Below are 10,981 nucleotides of genomic sequence, written 5' to 3'. Positions count from 1 at the left end.
AGAGAGAGAGAGAGAGAGAGAGAGAGAGTAGATGGGTGGGTGTGGGCGTCTGTGCATAGGCTTAAAGTGGTTGGTGTATGTCTCTGTCTGGTATGAGGGGCCATCTGAGAAACCACAGTCTTCCCATTCTCCCTGCTGATTCCTCATGTCTGTATTCACTTTTGTCTTCATAAAAGCTCCTTTTTCCCCCTGCAATCTATATATCATATTTACTTGAGAACAAATAAATATGCCTGTTTTCCTGAATTCATTAGTCATACCTCATGAGTTATTATCTCAGAAAAACTGGCATAAAACAGAGGCTGTTTTTATGTAATTGTGAGTAATGTCCCAGATGGCCCCTAATATTCTGGTATCAAGTTTGAGAATGTGTAAGTAGGCTACTACATGTTTATTATGCAAATACAATAAATTTTGACAAAAGTACCACACAGAAGGAGTTGATTTTTCAGGGTATCAATGAGTGGTGAATACGTTTATACATATACTACTTAAAATGTGGACTTTATAAATCTAGAAAACAGTAGTGTGGTGAAAAAAGTAGAAAATAATCTGCATGATTGTAATTTGGGCAAATTTGTGATACGCCTCATCCAGCCCTATCGATGCCCAATGGCTCTGGACCAATGTGTGAGTTTATTTTGGTTTATTTTAAGGAAAACGTTGACAGCCGACCTGTGCGTCGTTTAATTATTACTTTTTTAATGTCACAATGTAGGCGCCGCCCATTCACTCTGTGCCTGAGGATCTTTATCCAGAAATGTTAAAGCGTTGATAGACACAAAAATCAGCCAATGACAGAGCAGCGCTTCTCACATGGACCAATCAACTGCTACCAGGTCAGGCGTTCTGTGTTTTGTTGATGTCAGACAAGCCAAGGGGAGTCAATCATGGCTGCTTCCTTGTTACGGTGGCTAAAAAGATTGTACGCTTTCTTGTTGATATGCCCCCTCTGTATTCCAGCCTTCTTGAATTTAGAGGAGCTGAATGAGATGAAATATGGGATTCAAATTCTCCCAGATCCCGTCATGTTGGGGCAGGTGAGTGAAGGTGTTTGGGGGAAGCTAACGGTTAGCTTGCTAGCTAGAAAGTAGGCTACACTTAGCTAGCGTGCAATATCTTCCTTTAATGTTACTGACGCGAGTAATAAGTATACTGTCAGTTAGTTAGTTTAGAAATCTAATTTAAAAATGTAACCATACAATTGGCTTGCAAATTACACGAAAGAAGCGTCAAAGCTAAACTGATTTCCACGTGACCTACGCAGCAATTCTTGACAGCTGTCACAACACAACCTCAGCTTCCTCACTTCCACTTAGCTAGTTGAAACTTCGTTAGATTGCAAATAACTAACCACGAAGACAGTAGCAAAACCAGCTAGTTAATAGACTGAAAATACTCAAGTACTATACTAGTCGTGTATGGCATTGTCACACTTCCAGATGCTACAGCTGTCATGACAGTCTTTCTCCTTTAGACCAAGACAGAGGAGGTTATGATGGTGTCCAGTAAGTACAAGCAGCTGTATGAGTGTCGACTTCCAGCCCAGGCCGTCCGGTTTCATCAGGACCCTGCCTCTGAGCCTGACTCACAAGGGTACACCGGGCCTGACATCCCAGACCTACTCAGTCCAATGCACAATGCTCAGTGTCTAGTGAAGGTTAGTTCTCAACTGCTTAATTGTGGGATCCAATGGTCAAATGCTTATGCTGTTTAGAAACTAACTAAAACTGTTATCCATCCAAGGTAATATTTTAATACAAACTGTATCACACTGAAGTAGTCTCACATTGCCAGACCTTTCTCCACAGCGCTGCGGAGGAGGGTGTGGCTAGTCCCCACAGCATTCCGGGATGGGAGAAAAACGTGCTCTCGTTTATTGTTATTTCTTTAAACCTATCACAATCGTCTTGGGCGGTGCTAAGCACTGAGGGGAGCCATGGTGGTGCTAAGCAACGCACGGAGCCATTGCAAAATAGCCTCGGGAAGGAACTTGTTTTGGTGGAACATGTGTACGTTCAACAGAAAAGTCAGATTGGACAGATAGTCCAATAGCTAGCTGTCTGAATTTACCCTGCATATACAGTACAGGCCAAAAGTTTGGACACACCTTCTCATTCAATGCGTTTCCTTTATTTTCATGACTATTTACATTGTAGATTCTCACTGAAGGCATCAAAACTATGAATTAACACATATGGAATTATGTACTTAACAAGAAAGTGTGAAATAACTGAAAACATTACTTATATTTTAGATTCTTCAAAGTAGACACCCTTTGCTTTTTTGATAGCGCTGCAAACCCTTGGTGTTCTCTCAATGAGCTTCATGAGGTAGTCACCTGAAATGGTTTTCACTTCACAGGTGTGCCTTGTCAGGGTTAATTAGTGGAATTTGTTCCCTTATTAATGGGGTTGGGACCATCTGTTGTGTTGTGCAGAAGTCAGGTTGATACACAGCCGACAGCCCTATTGGACAACTGTTAGAATTCATATTATGGCAAGAACCAATCAGCTAAGTAAAGAGAAACGAGTGGCCATCATTACTTTAACAAATGAAGGTCAGTCAGTCTGGAAAATTGCGAAAACTTTGAATGTGTCCCCAGTGCAGTCGCAAAAACCATCAAGCGCTGCAACGAAACTGGCTCACATGAGGACCGCCCCAGGAAAGGAAGACCAAGAGTCACCTCTGCTACTGAGGATAAGTTCATCCGAGTCACCAGCCTCAGAAATCGCAAGTTAACAGCAGCTCAGATTAGAGACCAGATTAATGCCACACAGAGTTCTAGCAGCAGACACATCTCTAGAACAACTGTTAAGAGGAGACTGCGCAAATCAGGCCTTCATGGTCAAGTAGCTGCTAGGAAACCACTGCTAAGGAGAGGCAACAAGCAGAAGAGATTTGTTTGGGCCAAGAAATACAAGGAAGGGACATTAGACCAATGGAAATCTGTGCTTTGGTCTGATGAGTCCAAATTTGAGATCTTTCGTTCCAACCACCGTGTCTTTGTGCGACGCAGAAAAGGCGAACGGATGGATTCTACATGCCTGGTTCCCACCGTGAAGCATGGAGGAGGAGGTGTGATGGTGTGGGGGTGCTTTGCTGGTGCCACTGTTGGGGATTTATTCAAAATTGAAGGCATACTGAACCAGCATGGCTACCACAGCATCCTGCAGCGACATGCCATCCCATCCGGTTTGCGTTTAGTTGGACCATCATTTATTTTTCAACAGGACAATGACCCCAAACACACCTCCAGGCTGTGTAAGGGCTATTTGACCAAGAAGGAGAGTGATGGAGTGCTGCGCCAGATGACCTGGCCTCCACAGTCACCGGACCTGAACCCAATCAAGATGGTTTGGGGTGAGCTGGACCGCAGAGTGAAGGCAAAAGGGCCAACAAGTGCTAAGCATCTCTGGGAACTCCTTCAAGACAGTTGGAAAACTATTTCAGGTGACTACCTCTTGAAGCTCATCAAGAGAATGCCAAGAGTGTGCAAAGCATTAATCAGAGCAAAGGGTGGCTACTTTGAAGAATCTAAAATATAAGACGTGTTTCACACTTTTTTGTTAAGTACATAATTCCATATGTGTTAATTCATAGTTTAGATGCCTTCAGTGAGAATCTACAATTTAAATAGTCATGAAAATAAAGAAAACAAATTGAATGAGAAGGTGTGTCCACACTTTTGGCCTGTACTGTATCTGAGGATCAATTAAACATAGTCCTCATAAATCGACCAGAGTTTAAAATTACAACACAAAGAAAGCGGAAGGCAATGTGTCATCCGAAAACGGACATCCGAAAAGAGTGACACCAGTTGGAATTTCTGGCAGAACGAGAGCAATCCCGGAAGTGGAACTTCGTGGATATAGACTATGCTGTATGTGACTTAATATTCACTGCAGTGCAAGGTTATTATAGTTTAGCATTTTTCATTAGTTTTTATTTTTTTTTCGTTTTGACTTTTTGTTTTCAAATTCAGTTTAGTTTTAATTAGTTTTTAAAGCGGTTTTGCTAGTTTAGTTTAGTTTTTATTTTTTGAAAATGCTTAGTTTTAGTTAAGTTTTTATTAGTTTTAGTCTTAGTTTTAGTCTTTTTTCTAATATGGGTTATTCATTGAGGGCAAGATTCACAAAGGTCAGAAAAAAGTATTGTGTAATAATAACTCAACAAAAACATCATACAATTTTAGAAATATGTATTCACAATGTATTCAACAATAACACCAGTACATAAAATGTACATATGATGATGAGCACAAATACAGTATCTCACAAAAGTGAGTACACCCCTCACATGTTTGTAAATATTTCATTATATCTTTTAATGGGACAACACTGAAGAAATTACACTGTGTACAGCTTGTATAACATAACAATATTAATGGCTGTGTGTTGAGTTATTTTGAGGGGACAGTCCATTTACACTGTTATACAAGCTGTACACTTAATACTTTATTGTAGCAAAGTGTAATTTCTTCAGTGTTGTCCCATTAAAAGATATAATGAAATATTTACTAAAATGTAAAAAACACTTTTGTGAGATACTGTATGTAAACAGTCTACACAAGACGCAGCAGTAAGTGCAAAATGTGTTAGTAACGGTGCCAGGAAAAAACCTAAATAGCCAACAGACTAAAGAAGACAGACATAAACAGGTGTTTTGAACTTTTTGAAGTCAGTCGACTCCCACAGTTGTGTAGCTAGACATCCCAGTATCAACACACATATTAACCCACGCTTCCTCACGCTTTTGGTGTTATGCTTATTTACTAACCAGCAGCTATCGGGTCGCCGGTGAAAGCCCTCCTGTGGTGTTCTCTGTCCTGCGGTTGTCTCCGTCATGCTGTCTGGCCCTGGCCCCACACATCCATGCCCTGTACCGGGGTTATATTAGCTCGGTTTCTCTGGGTTCCCAGTCGGAAACTATATGTCTACGGCATAGACTGAATAAAACAGGTCGGAAATGTCAACTCTGAAAGATATGTTATTTGCTCTGTGAAAGACACTGACAAAGACGGAAATGGACATTTACATTTACTCGATAATTTTATTTCATTTTAGTTAGTTTTGCAAACAGACATTACAGTTTTAGTTTAGTTAGCGTTTTTTTGTAATGCCTCGTTTTTATTTTTATTTCAGTTAACGACAATGTTTTTTCCCATCTAGTTTTCGTTATTTCGTTCGTTTTCGTTAACCATTATAACCTTGCTGCAGTGTGAAAGCTAGTATGTCTGTATTACTTAACTTTGCAGTGTAAATATTTTGGATATTGTGCACATCCATCCCCAAATGGGTACAGGTGAACAAAAAAATAGTTGTACAAAATAAAAAGGCAGATTGTTTTTGAATTGAATCTGCTCACTGAATATTGCTAATTCACAAAAATGTTTTAAGACAATAGTTTGACCTTCAAAACAGAGTATGTATACAGAAAGAAATGACAGCCCCACCTGCAGATAAGAGCTCACATTAAATAAGTTAAAACTATATACTACAGTATGAACAAAAAACATAATTGTACTAAAATAGGCTGCCAACACCAGATAAACTGTATATAATACACATTTTTACAACTACTGTCAACTTTGCAGTGTGCATAAAAAGCACAATAAATACAGAGACAGATGATTTGTACATGCCATACAATTCAGATGGGGTTTTCAGGTCCATACACAAAATAAACCAAACCAAAGTCCTGTCGGTATAAAAATTATGGAAGAGACGCACATCTCTGTATTGCTGCTTTATGTTTTCACTGGTTTAGATTAAAGTTAAGTCAAGTTTCTCCAATAGAGATTCTGTTGTAGGAACAAAAAAGGAAAAAAAGATTGCACAATATTACTCAGTTTTTGGGAAGAGCGTCACTGATTCCTTTCCCCATGGGTATTAGCACTGGAATTTAAACATCTGTCTGCCCTGTCAACAAACCTTCTTCTCTAGTGTGACTGTAGGGACATTAATAGCCTTTGTTCCAAAACTCTGGATAGCCTTATAAGGTACTTGTCTGGTTGCAACCCTTGTGTTGTCCTTTCGGGTCACCGGGACCCCAAGGACAACACAAGGGTTTAACGGAAGGGTTAACACACCAGGAGATTGTGGCTGTGAGGCATACTAAAAGAATCCTATTTTTTTTTTGTCCTGTAAATACTCACCTCAGTTAGTGAAGCGATGGCTTCCTACCATCACAATTGTCATGGGCAGCGCTAAGCTCCGCACGGAGCCGCTGCAAAATAGCCTCGGGAGGGAACTTGTTTTGGTGGAACATGTGTACGTTCAAAAGTTGTTTTAGTCGTGCAACAGAAAACTCAGATTGGACAGATAGTCTAGCTAGCTGTCTCAATTTACCCTGCAGAGATCTGAGGAGCAGTTAATCATAGTCCTCATAAATCCACCTGAGTTGAAAATTCCTACATAAAGAAAGCAGAAGGAAACGGACATCGGCGAAAAGACATGCATCCGGTGGAATTTCCTGCGGCATCGGAGCAATTCCGGAAGTGAAATGACGAGAATATAGACTAATACTAACCTAATACTCTTCCTGCATCCTGAAATATCAATTTTCAATCAAAGATCATCAACCAAAGCGGACTTAGCTAACAAGACAATGAGTACGTTTACATGCACACCGATATTCCACTATTATTCAGAATATGACAATATTCCGAATTTGATTCAGCATATTCAGAATAAGGCCTTATTCCGAATATAGCACTTTCCGATTAAGACATGTGGGATATTCAGGTATTATTCGGGTTTTAGAGGCATTCTTTGGACATGTATACAGCGCATTTGGAATATGCGTCTCAATCGGGGTTTGTACCTCTGGCTTATGGTCAGCTCTGTGCGTTGCTATGGTTGCTGTACACAAACCAACCAGCCAACAGTTTGCAAGGCTGCAGACCCGATAAGAAGGAGAAACACAGCTACTTTTAAACATTATCAAAGACTTGGATATCAACAGGTTTTTTGATATGCGCACACATCGCTACGCCGACCTTTTCAAGACAGTAGCTGGTTGAAGGAATGAAAGAGGGAGGCTGTGTTTGCACGGTCCAACAAGTCCGCCACCGCTGGTAAACTTTGAAAAAATCATATTTTTATGGCTACATGTAAACGGGAATATTACCTTAATATTCACTTTCATTGGCCGTGCAAATAGCTTAGTCAGAATATTGTCTTTTTTTCGGAATAAGGACAAAAAACGGAATATTATTTGCATGTAAACGTAGTCATTGAGTAGGGGAGTTTGTTGTAAGGTGTCTGGCCCTAACCTTTTCGAAAACATAATATGTGTACAAGTTGTTTGAGTGTGTGGAATTCTAATAGGATGATCAATGATATTGTTGATGACATCGTGCAAGTAGCCTAAATGAAAAGAAAAATGTGTCCGTCAATTGCTTTATATTTAACAGTTTGCTGTCTGTGTTTCCTGCAGACGAAGGACTGGTGGACATATGAGTTCTGCCACGGTCAGCATATCAGACAGTACCACCTTGAAGGTAAGAGCTTACCTCTGTGCTTTTAATCTTATGTTTTCATGAGAATCACTTTGACAGATGTCGTTCTTCTCCCCTCAGACACAGAAATCAAAGGGGACATTCTCTTCCTAGGTTATTATGAATCTGAATTTGATTGGAGCAACGAAACAGCAAAGGTAAAGTTGCCTCAATGTTGTGATTGTAGTTTTTTTTTTTTTTTATCATTCTTGATGGTCTTTGATTTCTGATATACATTGAAGAACTTAGAATTACAAACTTGGATTTACAAAATGCTAGTGCAACCCATTCATCTTCAAAGATTGTGTTTGGTGATTTACCAGCTTCCAGTAATGATGACTATGTGCACTTCTAATGATTCACACAAACATCAGAAGCATCTCATTTCACATTTTGATGATGCACTGAACGTCCAAGTATATTATGAGTTTACTTAAAACATATTTCTGTTTATTTCCCTAGGCCTCAAAACAGCACAGGCTAAAGCGCTACCACAGTCAGACCTATGTAAATGGCTCAAAGTGTGACCTAAATGGAAATCCCAGAGAGACTGAAGTCCGGGTGAGACATTCAGTTCCTTGATAAATTCCTATACCATGCTACCCATGTGGTTTTGTGGGTTTTTGTTCTGTTTTGTTTGTTTTCATTTATGTTTTGTTACTCCAAACCGATATGAAGTTACTAAAAATGTGCATGTTGTGCCAAGTGATCCTCCTAAACACACCTAACTAATTGTACTCTTATTTTTTCCAGTTTGTGTGTGAAGAAGGCTCCGGTGACTACATCGTCCGAGTGGATGAGCCTCAGTCGTGCCGCTATGTGCTGACAGTTCACACCAGTCGCACCTGCCAGCATCCATTCTTGCGGCCACCATCCACTGCCAAGCCCCAGGGTATCGTGTGCCAGCCAGCACTAAGTGCCCAACAGTACATGGATTACGTCAAGGCTCAAGTCTGTGAGTTGACAAAAATGAAGGTTACTGTGACTCAGCATGTGGAGAGTCTTGCTTGTTACTTTAATGTTATGTCCTGTTGAAGCAGAACTGGAGCAGGACATAATATTGGAAAGGAGTTATGGCTGGGCGACAAAAAAAAATCAGATTTTAATCTTAAATTTTAACACCGGCTCTGGTGCTCCGCATGGTGCTCCATCAGGTCAGCTGTAGCTGGTGGTTCAGTTTTCCGAGAATAGGTTGCTCTCAGCCGGGGACAGAGCACCGCAAGCTGCCGGTCATTTCGGCGGAGATTACGGTTAAGTAAGTAATGAAACGACTAGTTAAGAAAAGTCCCTGTCGCTGCCATGTTGTTTGTGTATCTCTATGGCAAACGTGCGGGGGGGAGGGCTGAGCCCGTTCGGAACTACAGGAGCCCAGAGGGGAGTGTCGGCGGATATTAAGGAGCAAATCGATTTTCATTTTAACAATTCAACGTTAACTACACATTCGAGTTAATCGATAAAATCGATTTATCGCCCAGCCCTAAAAGGAGTATTTTAAAGTGTAATGGTGACATCAGATAAGAAGATAAAGGCAGTAAAATGTACAGCTTTTTGACATTTGTTGTTGAATAGGCATTTGATATATGAAATCTTTCATTGTCTTATTTCAAAATAATAAGAAATGTGTGACATAATCGTTCTTTCTTTCCCTCCCTCCCTCCCTCCCTCCTTCCTTTTCCCTTGTTTCTAGCGGATACAAAGCGTAAAGTAGAGCAGATCTCAGAGGAACTGAGGAGTCTTGATGAGATGTTGGCTGGCAACGAAGGGGCAGATGGAGCAGTGGAAGTAACAGCAGAAGAGACATCACCTGCACCCAGTGATGACCTGAACCAGTCAGACACAAAAGGTGCATTTTTATTTATTTTTTTATACTTAAAGGGCAAATGACCTTCAAATGATTGTAGTAATTTGTAAATTCAAATAAATAAAAATATTCACAGTTTTTTAAATTTCACATCATGCCAGATGTAAACTTGTGTGTGCCTTTTATTTTTAAACAGATACTGCTGAAGTATTTGAGGGTGCCGGGTCAGAGGAGGCAGAAGATTCTGACTTCTGGGAGGGAGTTACACAGCCAAGGAGTTCAAAAACAACTGCTTCTCAATCGGAGAATCAGGTCTAGAAATACGTCTTAGAATCAATTTTTTCCTTTTTAAATGAATGGTGCTTCTCTGGTAAATGAAAGGCTGGGCTACTGATGTCATGTCCACAATATCAAAACTGGGGAAGCTTTAAAAAAAAAAAAAAGTTGATACATTTATACTTTATTGTTGTGTATATTCACCAAACGTGTGATTAACTGATGATACTGTATACTGTATATATTTTTTTAAATGTAGAGGTGTTTTTTCTCCAACCAGATCCCAGCCACTAGAGAGTGTAAGCTGATATATTCCCTCCCTACTAACCAGATTTTGTATTCTACACACAGGAAGCAGATGATCGCTATAACTCACTTACAGACAATGAAGCCATAGATGATGGTGATGAAGGTATTGGCAATTTCCCCCTAGACACACACACACACACACACACACACACACACACGCAAACGCACACGGAAGACCAGTGCCAGTTATGATCATTCTGGTCACAGCTGATGTATTGTCCTGCTGCTTTAGAGAGCCTCAAACAAGATTAGTAAAACAGCAGAGTATTTCATTTCTGTGCAGTTATTTTGTGTAGTCTGGTTTGCAAAAATGAAGGAGCATTTTGTTAAACATTTCCTGTGTGTTTTGTTGTTCAGATTTGGACTTTTCTCTCTTCACATTAATGTCTTTCAGTTGAAAAATTCAACTTTAAAATCATCACTGACCCAGCAGACCTGATGAAATTTGTCCAACATCTCAAAGAGAGTAACAGGAAGGTCAGTACTCTCTGAGATTACTTTGTTACTTTTTTGTACACCTGTTGGAGTATATTTATTATTATATTTTCTGTGAGTATTCAATGCTGCATTTTATTTTATTTTTTTTAGAAAGCACAAAAGCAAGCCAAAAGTCAGGGAGAGAAACCGGCAGACAACAGGGTAACGGAGAAGCCCGTCGAGGAAGATGAAGATGAGCGCCTGCTACAGGAGTTTGAGGATGAGATGGCCGACCTCTCAGTGCCCTCTGATAAGATTGATTTTTTTTTTTTTTTTTTTTTTTTTTTTTTTTTTTTTTTTTTTATTTTTTTTTTTTTTTTTTTTTTTTTGTTTACTTTTTTTTTTTTTTTTTTTTTTTTTTTTTTTTTTTTTTCTTTTTTTTTTTTTTTTTTATTTTTTTTTTTTTTTTTTTTTTTTTTTTTTTTTTTTTTTTTTTTTTTTTTTTTTTTTTTTTTTTTTTTTTTTGTTTAAAGGAGGTACTTCTTTTGGTGTTTGTTCTTTTTATTTTTTTTTTATGTTTGTCTTCCTTCTTTTTTTTTTTTTTTTTTTTTTTTTTTTTTTTTTTTTTTTTTTTTTTGTTTTTTTTTTTTTTTTTTTTTTTTTTTTTTTTTTTTTTT

At 39.0% G+C, this 10,981-nt stretch overlaps 1 protein-coding gene across 1 annotated transcript in view; it reads left to right on the top strand.

The window, feature by feature from the left end:
- The first annotated feature begins 849 nt into the window (after positions 1-849).
- The window catches only part of os9 (OS9 endoplasmic reticulum lectin), a 17,227-nt gene continuing 7,095 nt past the window's right edge, over positions 850-10,981 (top strand). Inside the window, exons 1-11 of the mRNA XM_039796377.1 lie at positions 850-1,040; positions 1,478-1,660; positions 7,441-7,504; positions 7,583-7,659; positions 7,964-8,062; positions 8,255-8,456; positions 9,189-9,344; positions 9,499-9,614; positions 9,930-9,990; positions 10,282-10,364; positions 10,476-10,622. Coding sequence (XP_039652311.1) covers positions 891-1,040; positions 1,478-1,660; positions 7,441-7,504; positions 7,583-7,659; positions 7,964-8,062; positions 8,255-8,456; positions 9,189-9,344; positions 9,499-9,614; positions 9,930-9,990; positions 10,282-10,364; positions 10,476-10,622 — 1,338 coding nt within the window. The 5' untranslated portion in view covers positions 850-890. The remainder of the gene's footprint in view (positions 1,041-1,477; positions 1,661-7,440; positions 7,505-7,582; positions 7,660-7,963; positions 8,063-8,254; positions 8,457-9,188; positions 9,345-9,498; positions 9,615-9,929; positions 9,991-10,281; positions 10,365-10,475; positions 10,623-10,981) is intronic.

The sequence above is a fragment of the Perca fluviatilis genome, chromosome 4 (assembly GCF_010015445.1).
Source record: "Perca fluviatilis chromosome 4, GENO_Pfluv_1.0, whole genome shotgun sequence".
Lineage (NCBI taxonomy): Eukaryota > Metazoa > Chordata > Actinopteri > Perciformes > Percidae > Perca > Perca fluviatilis.
Note: the sequence above shows the minus strand (reverse complement) of the source record. Positions and strands in the feature narration are given on the sequence as shown.